This window comes from Anser cygnoides, chromosome 4, assembly GCF_040182565.1.
Source record: "Anser cygnoides isolate HZ-2024a breed goose chromosome 4, Taihu_goose_T2T_genome, whole genome shotgun sequence".
NCBI lineage: Eukaryota > Metazoa > Chordata > Aves > Anseriformes > Anatidae > Anser > Anser cygnoides.
Genome location: NC_089876.1, coordinates 23,766,242 through 23,782,454, shown reverse-complemented (window position 1 = coordinate 23,782,454; position 16,213 = coordinate 23,766,242). Strand labels below are relative to the sequence as shown.

At 39.8% G+C, this 16,213-nt stretch overlaps 1 protein-coding gene across 10 annotated transcripts in view; it reads right to left on the bottom strand.

Moving 5' to 3' along the window:
• Positions 1-16,213, bottom strand: part of TBC1D1 (TBC1 domain family member 1) — a 114,210-nt gene that overhangs the window by 10,322 nt on the left and 87,675 nt on the right. For all 10 annotated transcript variants that reach the window (XM_013185985.3, XM_048072969.2, XM_048072967.2 and 7 more), the window contains 5 exons: positions 15,341-15,526; positions 11,387-11,548; positions 8,391-8,549; positions 1,629-1,873; positions 957-1,116 (listed from right to left, as the gene is read on the bottom strand). In XM_013185985.3, the coding sequence (XP_013041439.3) occupies positions 957-1,116; positions 1,629-1,873; positions 8,391-8,549; positions 11,387-11,548; positions 15,341-15,526 (912 nt within the window). The remainder of the gene's footprint in view (positions 1-956; positions 1,117-1,628; positions 1,874-8,390; positions 8,550-11,386; positions 11,549-15,340; positions 15,527-16,213) is intronic.

Sequence of the window (16,213 nt, the reverse complement as noted above, 5' to 3'; positions counted from 1 at the left end):
AAAAGACAGGAAATTGTCAATATTAATCATTGAGTAATTACATCTCTTAAGTGAGACTGACTAAGGAAAATGCAAATATATTCCTATTAGGAGACAGAAAGCAGGAGTAGAGCTCCATTCTATCCTGCTCAACATGGAAGATCCAGTACAACATAATAAAATCAAAAAACAAGTAACTGAAAAGGAAAGAAAGCATCCTTTCAAATACCAAACAATTAATCTATGGAATGCATCCATAAAATAGCATAAAGGTAAATTCTTAATGTGAATTTAATTTAAAAAATAGAACACTAATTCTGTAGATTCCAAAAATAGGTAACAGAAGTGACTTCAGAGCCTAAACGCCATATGCTTCAAAACATTTTCCAGTTTTTGGAAAGTAAGAAGATTATCTTTCAGGCTAGAAGTGTAAGGATAACCAACAGTAGTTTAAAAGCTCTGTGCTTCTGGAGAGTAAATCCGTGATTAAACTTTAAGGGCCACCCACCTCCGTGCATATTCTAAGAACATAACCTTCCAAATCATTTTCCACTGACAGTGTTGGAGATGATGATAATGGAGTAAATGGATATATTTCCTGAGATGATGCCTTGATTATGTCTCTCTTCAGCCTGAAACTAAGTAATTCTAGGTGTTTAACTGCCATTGTCATACCACTATGTTTTCATGGCAGCAAATCTTACATACTCTCTACAAGTGATTACAGGGTGGGAAATGGTAACAGTTGAAAAGATGGGGCAGTTTGGAACAGTCATACATTCTTCTCTCTCTTTCCATTTTACTGCAAACTCTATATGCTCTGTAGGATGAAGTCAGCTTTGCCGTTCTGTTCACCAATAGAGAGTAAACACTACTTCTGGATGTCTGAAACAGATTGGGTGATACTCTGTTCCTAGTAACAAGATTCCAAATACAAGGTTTCAAAAAGAACATACAGAACTTTTATAAAGAATTACCAAACACCCTGGCTACAAATCCAAGGGGAAACTGGGAGGCAAACATGGTGAGAAACCAGGGAGCTGCATAGAGGCTGGGGCCAATCTCATGTTCCTCGAGGTGGTTATAGAGATCTCGATGGTAGTCATGAAGAAGTCGGGACAGTTGATACATCTGGATCTACATGGATGAAGAATAAAGATTTAAAAAAAAATAAAATAAAATAAAGCTAAATATGTTCTAACAGCCACAGTAGCAAAGGCCATGCTTCACAGACCTACTAGAAACAGTGAAAAATACTTGTCAGCTGGTGTTTAGACTGACTTTTGTGAAGAACAGAAAGACTCAGAAACCACTTAGAAGACCCGGGATGGGTCACCCATGAGTCTACAACAGGCTTATTTGCAGGGTCATTTGAACCTCATACAACATATAGCAGAATTCTTGCTGTTATGGTTTTCATAATTTCCCTAGTAACCTTTTTTTTTTTTTATTTGAAACTTGTGCATTTAAGATGTTATATTCTTTTTCCAGATCATCATCTCCACTCTTGAAAAGTGAATTTAAGTTCAACTCCAGATGTTGGCAATACCTATATTGCTACCTATATTGTTGACAATACCTATATTGCTATATTGCTTTATTATAATTTACACATTAACATTCTTGTATTAGAAAAACAGAAATCATACCTGTAAAATTGTCATATCAGGACGATATTGTTTTCTCAGCCCCACATCAAACATGAGAAACTTTAGCATTTTAAAAGCATCTTCTTCACTCATATGAAGTAGTAAAACTCCTGCTACAAAACTAAGGCCCTGGCAGTATCCTACTTCCTGGTCCAGAAGAGAATAGGCCTTCAAAATATTGTAGAGGGACAGCTGCCCAGCTCCCAGCTGTGCTGAGAAGTACGGATGTGTTGGAAATGTGCGTCCTGTGAAAATAGCAGAGGTTAGTGATTTACACTAAAGAATAGCCAAAAAGAAAAACACCAGAAAACCCACGAACAAACAAAACAACGACACAAAACTTGTCATGTTATCAAATTGAACAGTCTTTCAAAAGGTAGATTCTTTTGAAAGACAGATTCTGAGTCAACCTTCAGGAAGCCTGTAAGAAAGTTAATATAAAACTATTGATTCATACTCTACAATTAAGGGTTTCTCTAAGTAGTTTTGCTACAGTAGCTGCAAAATGAATTTGGAAATTGCCAGAGTAGACAGGCTCTGGGATGGGGACAGACTGCTGCGTGGAACAGCTAAGTAACTGGTTCTTATGACTGGAACTTGATCAGTCAGTTCAAGGGCTTATAGCAAGGAGGTGGTTGCCTAAAATAGTGAGACTCAATTCAGAGGCTCAGTGACTCACCCAGTCCTCTCCTGTCCAATTAAACAGTGTTAGATTTTAGATAACTATTAGGATCCAAACATAGATTTATAACACCCAAGTTCTCTGGGTCAGGGCTCATTCTCTTCTTCTTTTATTCTTGTTTTTCCTTCCAGTAAGTGCGTCTGATCACCTCGCTCCCCACCTTGGTCCCTCGCAGTCTTAAGAGTCCTTACTTCTTTTCTGCACCGCGAAGCTCGGACTCTTACATGAGCTGATCCAGTTCACTAACCTGGCAGAAGAATCCCTTTTTGTTGGGGCTTAGGTCTTCTGCCCTGTCAGTCCGCTCTACTGAGGTGTCCCATGAGCACCACCACAAGTGACAGGTGCTTGGAGAGCGGGAGTGAGTTGTGGGATCATAACCTTTTCTCAGTAGTGATGGACTTTGGATTTATTCCCCACACCTCTTTAGATTCCATCCTGCGGTAAACTATATTAATTCCAGAGCTGTAGCAGTAAAACTGAACCATTCCCAGCCCCTCAGTTCAGGAACAAGATGGTAACTTCCACCCCAGACTGATTTATGTGTGTAAGCTTTCATACAGAGCTGGAACCCATACGTCCTTATAACAAACCAATCCAAATTAGTAACTTAAACAATTAGTCTGAGCCATGATATTTACTCAGAAAAACAGCAGTTTGTGCAGCAGCTTCTGGGCTCTGTTCCTCTGAGTTCTTCTTGAGCTTCTGGGCACTTTTTGCCCAGGACTGTCAGTGGATTTCTAAGAAGCAGAGGGTGCCTGCTGCTGGCAGGTAAGGCTAAGGCTACAGTAAGGGCAGCTCTAAGCAGCTTCTTATGAACTCTGCCAGCTGCCCTTGATCCTTGTCAGGATGCTTGTCACTTTTATTCTAGCTGATCCCTGATTAAGGAGACCTAGATGACGGGACAGAGTGCACCCTTAACAAGTCTGCAGTTGTCACAAAATTGGGAATAGCAGCTGATACACCAGAGTGTTGTGGTACCACTCACAGGGGCCTGAAAGGCAGAGAAATGGGCTGACAGGAACCCTGCTAAAGCAGGGGGCTGGAGCAGGTGCTCTCCAGAGGTCCCTTCCAACCTCAGCCATTTGGTGATATCACGGTTCTGTGAGCAGACACATCGACAGCCTCACTTCTATAGATATTTCAGAACATGTTTACAAAGACAGTATTTTCATCTCCAGAAAAAAGAAGAAAAAAAAAAGCCTCGCCCCATCACATTTCCCCTGCTACATACCTGAACTGAGAGGAAATTTGAATACTTCTTTTATTCTAGTAGTAAGTGGAGCTTGTTTTTCATTTGCCCACTTGTTAAATACCACCCCACCCTTTAGCTCCTGGAATGCTGCTGTGCTGCCAGATAACATCAGAGCTCCTGTTTCAAGAAGACAAAGCCTGGGGCAGAGTCCTTCTGCCATCCGGTAGCTGCTCTGGCCTGCCACACAGGACTCCAGCATGCAGTTTCTCAGCAGGCCTCCCCAGGCCAGGCCCGGTCACATAACTGAACGCTACAGAAGTGATGCTTTTAGCTTCCACGTGTTTAGGGGAGCTTGCACTCTGTTGCAGAGACTTCTCCACCTGAAGTTACTACAGCACAGACTAAAGGCAGACCTGTGGCAAGGTTGCAATTGCTTTTACTTAGGACCAAGTTCTCGCCCTGCTGAAAAGAGACTGAAATGAACTCTGATACCTCAAGAGTGCCAGGATGAGAAAGTAAGTACCTATACCAACTACTTTATTTCCAGAATATAACAAAACAATTTTCTACTGTGTTCAGCAAACACCCAGTGATGAGTACAGCAGTTTCCTACACTGATAGCATCTGGAGATCAGTTTACTCTAGCTTAGCAGGAAAAGAAGTTATTTACTGAACATAAAGCTAATCTTCAGGAGCTGAAATCCCCATTGACTGCAGCAGTTGTGCAAATGGGGCCAGAGAAGGAAATATACAAAAAAAAACCTTCAGAGGACTGTGGCTTTGTTTTTGCCCATGTATTAAAGTAGCACAGTGACAAGTAAACTGGGCCAGGAGAATGGCTGCTGTACCTTAACTCTGCATCCAGATGCTCCTCATTGTCAGAAAGCAGTATTGCCATCTGAAAATCCATCAATTCAATGAAGCGTGGGCAATATGATTACGGTTTTGCCTCATATTGTGTCAGCAAGACATTTTTGGCTTAATTTGAGAAAGTTTTTTTTAAATATTATAACCACACGTTGCAAGAATGAGAGCTCTTTCTCAAGGGAGATGTGGATGCTTTCAGAAGGATTCTTGAAGCTCTGTTTACTTCTAAAAGTCTGAAGAAACACAAGTCAAAACATGCAAATTCATTCTAGCTGCCTATCCAATTGCACTGTACTACTCTGTTTTAACGTGAATCATTAAAGTTTTCAGCTTCCTAGTTTCATCTTAAGGAAATACCAGGACCCCATCCTTCCCTCAGCTAATGGGCTAAGCAAACAGCTCCCTCACAAAATCACTTTGCACGAAAACAAATACGTGCAGTTACTGATTCACCAATGCCTGTAGTTATTTGTCTCTACAAGCAGAGCACATGGCTATGAAGAGAAAGTACTTGTGTGTAGAGCCAGACAGAAAACATGAACAGCCAGCAAGCCCCAGTGCTATATAAGAAAACCACCCTTAGGCTGCCTGTGCTTCCAGCTGCCAGTTATCGCACCCTCTCGTGTGTCAGCTCTGCCACGCTATGGACTCAGCTTTACTCAACCAACTCACTAACCCTGCACAAAGCTCTTCACCCATTACTGCAGAGCTTCGGTGTGACAGAACCCCCACGCATATTGCCAGGGGTATCGATACCACATACGCTGACTTGACTGATTGGTACCGGTTAGAGCAAATGATCTGTGTCTGCACAAAAGTGTCTCTCAAAAACAAAAAACCTGCTTCTGGCACAGTGCAGTCCAGGGGAATTCCTAGAATCAGCGTGACCAAGTCCCGAGGGAAACAATCTGCACACATTGCGACTGCCTGTTCCCAGCTGGCCACTTAAGGCTCCCTGGAGTGTCACATACTTCCCAGTGCCACTCCTCAACCCGGCAGGCGAGACAAACAGAGGAGAGCAAAGGTGAGATCAAGTCACTCTCCCCAGCTCAGCTCATGCCAGTTTTAGCAGAACTGTGCCTGTTCCACCAGATTTTTGTTTTGTATGCACTGCCTTGACATTTTGACTTACTTTACTAAATGTTGCAAAACACTGATTGGAAGATGGAGAAAATATTCTCATTTACCACGTAAAGCTTAGTTCACCAGCTAAACTCGACAAATCTTCCCACAGTTCAGTACATGTTGAAGACTGTCTGTACAGAGTTATTAAGAAGTAGGTGTCCCTGAACAGCTCTCAATATAGATGATTCCTATAAGATGGGGAAGAAAGGGCAGATAGCCTTCTACTTGCCCTGAAATATGCTCAAATACTGTTTGAGTACAGTTGTAAAGAATGGAAGTACAACAGGATAACTGTATGACATCTTACAGAAAAGACCTAAGTGAGAATAATACACTATGTATCAGTCATTCAGACCAAACCAAGTACACGTTTTCCTGTAAATTATCACCATCCTATCACATGACATTGGGTTAGTTAACGGTGCATAAATTTCCCCAACAGGTTTTTCCACAGCAAACTTATTCATTTAAACTTAGTTATTACGGAACTCTTAAATTGCTCCACACAACTCCTCAGACCCAAACCACAAACACTACCACAAAAGTCTTTGTAAATTCTGTCATTTTCTGGAAGAAAAGATTATTTTTTCTTTTATTATGAAAGAGCATGAACACTGAGAGTAAAGAATTACCCCACGTGCAAAAGACATCCTTGTGGAAAAATGAGGATGGCTCCTGGTTTCCGCGGCAGTAAACTGAATTGAAATATTCAACACAGGAGAGAACAATATCTTAAAAGAAATATCCACAACTCTATATTTCCAAGAATAGCCAATGGATTAACTGTAAAACATCCAATTCAGCCATATACCAGTGAGGTGTTAAAAACTTGCATCAGACGACTTGCTTTCAAGCACAAATACTTTTGCAAAGGTAAAGGTTAGACACGTGAGCATCTGACTCAACAACTGCATATATTTGAACAATTACTGTCACGTTAGAAATCCTTTAATGACTGAAGATACCACAGAATTCTTAATCCATCTGAGGAGTAGCCATGTGCAGCACGCTGCCTGGAGGCTGAACCACAAAGAAAAGGGAGCAGCCTTCATGAGAGAAGATGGAGAGGATGCCAAAAAACTTTGTGAGATCTATGAAACAAATGGCCAACTCATGGTGGAGGGTGGAGGAGTTACTGCTACTGATACAGACCTTAACAGAACTGTGTGGGAGCGACAGCAACCAGTAACAATGTTTAGCAGTGATCCATGTCTTAGAGAACGAACTGATTTTTGGTGTTCCTGGGTTTGGTGATCTTAGCTTACCCATGGCAAGAGTAAATCAACGAAAACAACTTTACAAAAAGGAACCCCAAGTGATAAAGGAAGAGGAACAGGAAACGTAGAAGGAAAAGTTAACCATGGCATAGTTTTTCTGAGGTGCATGAGAACTGCTCTTTTACGATTATTTTCAGCAGCCTTTTCTGCTCCTACCTACTGGACACAATCCTTTCATTGCATTTAAATTTCCTTTCTTGTGTTTCTTCCTAATATTAGAAACAATTTTATAAGCATTGAACAACAAATGTAAGGAAAAAGGGAAAAATAATTAAGAAGACCAAAAGCCTGTCTGAAGCCCACCTACCTGCCAGCAATGCACGCTTATAGCCCAGAAAGCCAACTGTATCCTGAGCTGCATCAAAAACAGCGTGGCCAGCAGGGTGAGGGAGGTGATTCTCCCCCTCTGCTCTGCTTTTGTGAGACCCCACCTGGAGCCCTGCGTTCAGCTCTGGGGCCCCCAGCACGAGAAAGACATGGACCTGTTGGAACAAGTCCAGAGGACAGCCACAAAGACGATCAAGGGGCTGGAGCACCCCTCCTACAATGACAGCTGAGAGAGCTGGGGTTGTTCAGCCTGGAGAAGATACGGCTCCAGGAAGACCTTAATATCTAAAGGGTGCCTACAGGAAAGCTGGGGAAGGACTCTTTATCAGGGGGTACAATGATGGGACAATGAGTAATGGCTTTAAACTGAAAAACAGTAGACTTAAATTTAGACATTAGGGAGAAATTCTTCACTTGGAGGGTGGTGAGGCACTGGCACAGGTTGCCCAGAGAAGCTGTGGTTGCCCCATCCCTGGAGGTGTTCAAGGCCAGGCTGGATGGGGCTTTGGGCAACCTGGTCTAGTGGGAGGTGTCCGTGCCCATGGCAGCAGGGTGGAAATAGATGATCTTTAAGGTCCCTTCCAACGCAAACCATTCTGTGATTCTATAACAGACACTTCAAAAAATCAAGAGCCTTGGTTTCTAATCTCTACTGTACTCAGTGGAGTGAAGCAGATGTGCCTCCACAGACCAATTCACTGTCCTAAATTAGGAGCCAGCTACTGCTTACAGTTAGGCAGAACACCCTGCTGAGAACTGCCTTTAAAAAAGAGCTATTGAGCTGTTCATATCTGTTTTAATAGAAGTAAAAATACCACGTACTAGCAGCTACCCATTTAAACCCGCCCCCCCCCTTCACCTCCCTCCCCAGAAACACTTCTGCAGTACTTCAAGCAAAGGTGTTTAGGAGACAGCAAAACACTGGACTTCAGGAATGAACAGCACCTGTTACTCAACCAACTGCACTTAAATGTTGACAGATTTTCTTGACAATTTGTATTCCACTGATCTATGGAGTTCACCATCAATATCTGAAACACAGATGCATTAGAGATGCATCTGGTTCTGCCTCTAATTACCACATGTTGCAAAGGACCTTTGTGCTTGAAAGGCAGATTTTACGTTTTCTTTGTGGTGCCAAGTAATAGTTCTCACACCACATCAAAAGCAGTTTTTACCAACAACCTATTATTAAATGTTGAGAGGCTTTTTATGTGTTACTTTCTTTTATTTATTTCTCTTCTGGAGATCTTAAAACCCTTATTTTAATTTCACAGCACTCCTGTACTTACCTAGGTCAATAAGTATTGCATGTTGCTGGGAAGTTAGCTGTTTCAGGAGTTCTTTATAAGGTGTGTCCTTTGGTTGTTGTTTATTTGGAAAATGATGTTTAAGATGGTACTGCTCTGCTAGAAATTTCCAGATCTCCCCACGGTGGTGGCGTGGTACTCCTGAGAGAAGAAGGTCATTAAAACCGTAAATTCCCACTCATACTGAGGGTTCAGCTACAGTTGAGCTAACAGGCTTCAGGAACTAAAGATCTGTATCTTGTATCTAGATATGCAAGCAGATCCATATCTGCCAGATATCTATCTGCTGCCTCCAGTAGACCATAGAAGCAGATCAAACTAATGTGCTTGTACTTCCTTCACCAATAAAAGACACTGGCAATGTAGCAGGACAGATTTAAGGTGGAAACACGGTGAGCTTGCCTAAGTCTAAGGTTAGCAGTTACATTCAGTCTAAGAAGTACTAGAGGAGGCAGCAAAAATTGTAATGCTGGTCTCTGAAAAACTATATGCTTATCATCCATTTTCCATATTAAAATATACGATAAGGCTCTGCAATAAAATTAACATTTTCCCCAAATACAGCACTGACATTTCTGTTGGGAATAAATTTCAGGAAGCCGGGATGCATATATACCCAAAGAATTTACAAGTACAAATGAGATGTGGTCTAGAGACTACAACAAAAGCCAAGCAATCAGGAAGCAAGTATTTAATTTCCAATTTTGCTATGGGCTTGCTGAATGATTGGTGCAAGTAAAAATCTATTAAAGCCTGAATTTCTTTCTCTGTATCAAGGGATGAAGCTACTTAACTATTTCACATACATAACAGTAACCTTTATCTGCATCTATATGCAAAGCTCTGAAAGGAACAGAAAGGTTATTATTACATGCATACTTTATTCAGCACAAGATTGGCACTATTGTATCATCTACCCAAGAATTCAATACCCTATTCTTTGGGCAAGTATTCTGTCTAATCCATGATATACTGCAACCAGGTATTACAGTTTGAAGCAACCTATGGCTGTAAGTTCTTCAGAGGTTTGCTTTTTTTTTCCCCCCATTATATTTGTAACGTATGGATGTCTACAGCAATAGAAGAAATAAAAAATTAACTCAAGCATACATCTTGCATGGAAAGATAACAAAATAGCAACTTTACTGTCTCTCATATCAGCACAAAAGGGTATGAATTTCTCTCTGCAATACTTATTTTTGCTAGACTACTGTAACTCAGAGACAACTACTGTAGCATGAAATACTAGTAGATCTGTATGGTATTTGAATCCAAACTACAAGTATATTTAGACTGTGTGTCTGTAAATTACTTCAGGGAGCTTAACCCTGATTATTGGAAGTCTCCAACATGAAGCAGTGAGGGAAAGTGCCTCTTCAGATATCCATATAAAGTCCTGTTAACCTCAGTGAGGATGAATGTCTCACATAGGGTAGAATTGGCTTAATAGAGCACATCTACAGATGCAAAATTACAAGTGAATTAAAGTTCCCTTAAGAGAAATAGTTCCATATTGAGTTCATCTCTATGCTGCATTGTACGTGTAAATCAAACACGCATTATACTTAAACAGCTACTACAGTGTATGTTATGGGTCAATACTACATATTTACTATCCTAATTTAAGCCCCATGCCTACTGAATCTTGCATTTCTTGCTTGTTTGCCTTGCTTACTCAAGTTATTTTTAACAGCTTTGGTCTAAACTAGAACTTGCTCAGTTGAATTTAAATGCATTTTTCATTTCTGCATTTATATGAAATTTGACATCACTCTAAAACTTGGTTTTGCCACAATTAGGATCTATAGAGATGTTTGTAGCATTAAGATCTATGGATTATTTACCCATCTGCTGGCTACTTGCATCTGTTTTATTAGTAGCGATCCATTAAGCAGAGATTTATTTATTTATTTTGCATCACTTCAAGTTAAACTGCTAGCTTGAACACCAACGCAGGCCAGCATCACTGGACTATCAACAGAAATCAAGTTTTTCTCATGTTCACATATTGACTGGACAGAGGCCTTTATCTATATGAAAGGAAGGACACCTGCGGTAATGAGCTTTTTGTACTCCGCAGATATCTGTGCTTGGGATATTTGATACTGTTAGAAATGTGGAGCTACCCAGTCATTACAAATGGACAATTTGGTGCAACTTGCTCAGATAACAACATACAGGTAGGCTCAGTATTTACAGTATTAAACAGCATCTGCTAGCAGTGAATTCTTGATACTTCCTTTACACATTGAAAAACTTTGTATAAAACTACAGAAAGCTCCTTGGAGAAGCTGTCTTCGGCATCAACTACGTACAGCACTGAGCATACAGCCTTCAGGTCCAACCATGGCATAAGTAACATTGAGCAATAACCCATTTTTTTAGAACTTTTAAAAAACTTCCATAGGTTATATTTTTTTTGATGCAACGAAGATGAGGTCTGCTCACTCAGTCCTGCATTTCCGAGGAAGACTGTAAGCACATGCTTAGTTCATCTCAGAAAAAAAAAAAAGCAGTTCTAGAGAAATAGCAATGTATAGTGTTTGTATGTACATGTATTAGCCAGGCTGGAACAGAATTTCCAGAATTTCCAGTACACACAGCTTCTTCAGTTCTTTACACAGTCATGTCTTTGGCATTATCCAGACTCATTTCTTTAATTACAACTTTGTTTATAAAATTGGGTTGCAACTATTATGATACGAAGAGGTACTATACACCTTTCCCGTAAGCAGAGTTTATGTTAAAAAAGAGAGAACCCCAAGTATTTTAACCCCATTAATACAACTGCAGCTAATGCTGAAAGGGAAAGTTACATGCATACAAATAACCATGAAGATACCAAACATTGTTACTCGTGTAGTCAGCAACCTGAGAAACAGCTCCAGCAAGAACCTGGTTATAAGGAGTAAAGAGTCACCCTATTCCTTTTCAATTTACGATCACTTCAACAACTCAAAATAACAAACAGTGCTTACCTTGCCCAACAGCAGAGTGTATTTTTTCCATGTCAAATTTAATCTTTGACCTTCCAGGTGTACTCAACATTTTTTCCCAAATCAGAGTCACATCTTTTAAGCACGGTGTTATTTCTTCATAGTCAAGTTTCAGACGTCTGTTCTGCAAATTGTTTTCCGAAGCTGGGAAATTGTATCACGAATGCACCAGTTAGTACCATTTAATATTTGTAAAATGGGTTAATTTAACTTAGAACTTCATCATGCAAACAGTTACCCTGCAATCCGTCAAAAATTGAAGCCAATTAATTCTGAAACATTAAGTGTAAAAATTGTTGTGATTGTGGTGTGGGTTTTTGTTGGTGGTGATAATTTTTTTTGGTTGGTTGGTTGTCTATTTTAAGATATTACATGCAGCTACTTGCATTAACAGTGTTTTGCCTGTTACATGAAGCTCCTTACAGCTAGGCAACTCTTAAATCTAAAGAAACATGAGAGACTCTGACTCACAAATGAAAGCCAAAATTCTCCTATCAGGATATTTCCATTTCCAAACTCTTAGAAAAATTAGTGCACAAGACTTGCACCAAAAAAATCACAAAAATAAAGTTGCATCTACTTATTATGACACTTTATAGTCCACATAAAAAGGAAAGTTCAAGTGTAGGAAGCTTCAGAACTCTGAACACAAACAGAATGTTGAACCTATCAAGGCTCTCTTGAAGTTGCCATTGAAGAAATCAGAACAAGGGTCAGCATGTAACTCAGTCTTAAATAAGGCCTTTTAGATCACCACGGCTCCTCAAGCAGGGATCCAATACATTTTTGTGCTTGTCTCAGATTCTGAGTTACAAGAATATTGCACTGTATTAAATAATCCTTCAAATGCTGAGGGAAAGCATCAAAGAATCGTGGCAAAAATGAAAATAAATTCTGTATATGAACGTGAACTCCGAAGTTTGGAACTGGAGCGAGAATTTCAAAGGGACTCCTGGCAAAACATTTACGTGTTGTTTCTGTGTTGTTTGTTTTCATGGATAAAGTGTGAAAGCATACCTGGAAAAAATGGTTTATTAGTGGCGTTTATGTAAACTAAAGACCTGTAGGAACACTGAATGAATTTGTGCAGGTCACAAGACCAGAAGAACAGAAGAGATTTTTCAGCTTTTTCTGGAAAAAAAGGTGCTGTACAGATGAGATGGAAAGGTGTCAGACATCTATTCCTAAAAGGGAGAAAATGTTGCAAGAATATGCTATAAGGAAACCTACACGAAACTACAAAGAAAGTGGAGTAAATACACTCCGACAAGTCAATGGAGAACCTAACAGTGGGTGTCCCAGGTTTTTTTTGGTTTTGTTTTTTTATTTAACTGGACTGTAATGTGGCTGTAGACTCAACACATGCAGTCCCAGCACAAGAGTTCTGGAATATGGGCAGCAGCTCTCTACCTGCACAACCAGCAGGGCACAGGTTCAAGAATAAGAAAGGACTGAAAAGGATCTATTAGTATAAAAAAAATAAATTAAAAAATACTGCTTCTCAATAATGGTCATTGAGCAAATTGCAAGATTTGGAACCATGTTTCTGAAAGATTATATCAAAAAGCAACCATGATTTTTAATAACGTTGCTGTGATACATTCACCATACCTCATTGTTGTGATGATGCATTATCATAATGCTAACAAGAATGCCATTTTGAGGACATTCTGCCATACAACATAAGCCTATTGCCACTTTGAAAATTCACAATAGAAATTCACCAAAAATCACACTCCTATTTGTTACAGTAGTGAGAAAAAATGTATGTTAAAAGGATGTTATTTGTTAAATTCCTTGTTGCTTGTATGTTCAATTCCTCAATGTTTCTATGTTGCTTATATAAATACACTAAAATTATTTTCCCTTGAAGTTTTTCCCTTCCACTGCCTGCCTGAAGCAGAAATGACTATTTTGGAAACTGTTAAAAATCACCTGAAATTTACCAGGGCCATAACCAGAACAATGTGATTACAAGCACTGAAGGCTGTATTATAGCTGTGTGCCCACGCTGAAAGTGACAGTGTATCTAGACCATATAGTGAAGTCAATACATTCACATTTTCTTTAGGTAAAATGCAACATATTTATATACTAGAATATTAACAAGTCTTACACACAGGTATGAAGATAACTTAAAAATGGCATTTAACTTTCAGTTCACATGAAAACAAACTCCGAGAAATCTTTCCATTTTTTGTCTTTTGCAAACATGTTTTGTGGCGCTTGGCAACTGACAGATTGATTCAGCCTTCTTGTATCGTGCAGAAATGTGACAGAGTGACACACAAGGACTGATGATAGAATATGCCTTCATTAAAAAGCATATTTAGATACTGACGATACTTAATTCCCAATATCACACTTAAGCCTTATCAGTAAAAATGCAACCGTGCATTGAATTTTAATACTTTGTTTAGTACTAAATAGCAGTACTCAGATTTATTACTGCATGTGAAATTCTTACTTTTTCTTCCCAGAGACAAAAGCATCAGAGCAGGTGGCATGACGTTGCAAAGCTGTACTTACTGCAGCATAAAGATAACTAGCAATACGACTAGAGGGAATGGCCTGAAATTGCTCCAGTGGAGGTTTATGTTGGAAATTAGGAGACATTTCTTCTCAGAAAGAGTAGTCAGGCATTGGAATGGGTTGCCCAAGGAGGTGGTGGAGTCACCACCCCTGAGGGTGTTCAGGGAAAGGTTGGACGTGGTGCTTAGGGACATGGTTTTGTGGGTGACATTGGTGGTAGGGGGGATGGTTGGGCCAGATGATCTTGGAGGTCTTTTCCAACCCTCATGATTCTATGATCCTATGGTTTTGCAAGTACTGTCTCACTGGTTGAGTTGTTCATGCAGCAGCTACCTAGGACAACTTCTTTATTCCAAAGTGCATACTGCACACCTCAGGCCTTCAGGTATAAATCACTGCTGTCAGTACCTCTTTCTCCAGATGCTTCTCATGGCACCTAGCATTGTATATTCGGCTCCCGTGGCCAGGATTTGTTGTACTATCAGTTTTGTATAAAATGTATTAGCATTTTTTGGGAATGTGCCTGCCACCTCTGGGACTCAGGAAATTCAGGTATCAGGTATTCTTCAAATAGCAGGGCCCAAGTAGAGCTATACTACCAGCAGCAAATAGCTTGCAGGTAGGGTAAGTGCTGTGGGGGACCATATCCAATGTCCAAGAGAAGCGTCTTCTCCTACAGCCAGGAGTTTCATCCCAAGTTTATAAAAAGATTTCACATTTGGTATACTGAACTTTTCACACTGCTGGGTCCTTACTCTACACAGCTGTTCTTCATGGAAGACAATCCTTCCCCACGTTTACACAAAGGCAAATAAGAATGGCCATTTTTATGCCAGGTGCCCCACACCCAGGCGGCTACTCCCTTCCTGAACTTCTAAAATCAGCCAGATAAACATTTCTGTCCTCCTAAGTCATATCCTCAAAGGAGCACCTCTCAAGGACAGTCACTTGTGATTCCGTATGCAGCTGCCACATTAAAATGGATATTCTTAATAACCTGCATTTTGACTTTACATGTCACAACTACCACCATGACAGACTTGCAGGAAGCATTTGGCCACAAAAATTTGTGTTAAGAACCACAACAGCTTCAAGTTTCTCAGTGATTGTGGTATTTCCTTATTTTCGCTTCTAGACACCAGACTAAAATACTTCAGCCACTGTAAACTAAAAGAGTAGCAATTAAGATGAAGTAAACAAATTATAAGGTTAAGTACTTACAATAAATAAATAGTAAATCATTACTTACCATAATGAGAGCTGAGGGAGACGCTGCTAAACTGATTTACCTATATGTCCCTAATACATTTCATTAAGGTTTGGTCCAATCCACTGCCAAGGCCACAGAGCAAACTGAGATCTGAACTTGTACCACAGTAGTGTGTAACAAAGAGCTTCACCAACCTTGTAATTTCTGGTTTTCTTTCTCCATTCTGAGAAGCAGTATCTGCTGAATAATGGCTTTCTTCCACAACTCACGAAGCTCACGGGGTGTCCGTTTCCTTTCTTCCTTCACAGGACCAAAGGGGCCATCTTCACACACTGGTTCCAAAGGGGATCTGGGTGGAAGTTCCCCCAGTTCAGAGTAATCTTTGAAAAAGAGAAGCTGTTGTGAACTACTTAGACTTCATGAACAGGTGAACAAAAGGACACATTTTCAACGATTACATATATAACTATATATCGGTATACATATTTATATATATACATACTTAGAAACATACACACACAGAGGATGCAGCAATACCAAGCAAGATTTTCCAGATGACAATTTCAAACAGATTTACATTGTTTTTTTCTGAATAAGAATCATATGGGCCAAAGCCTGGACATTAATTTTTTTTTTTTTAACTGCGTGTCATATGCCAACATCATCACTTACTAATTACAGCTTTACAAGACAGAAATAAAAGGGAAAAGGCAAGTCTGAAAACCTGCAGATATACAACCTATAGCTGAAAACAGGTATGATTCAAATAGCATATAAAATCAAATATAGCACCCACTTAATTTAAAAAATAATCTCTAAACTCTGTTTGACAAAGAAAACACACACCCTTAGCTACACACACACAACACCAACTAAGGCCATACAATGGGATAAATTACCTGTTCTTAAAGTAAACATTCAGAAAGGGAGATAAACACTTAAGACACCTTTGTTCTTACTTCTAATTTTTAACCACATCACAACCTTCTGCACTTTTGCTTTTGGCTTCAATCAGCCTACCACAAAATGCATCTTTTTGACAGGAACACAAGGTGATCCTAAAAAGA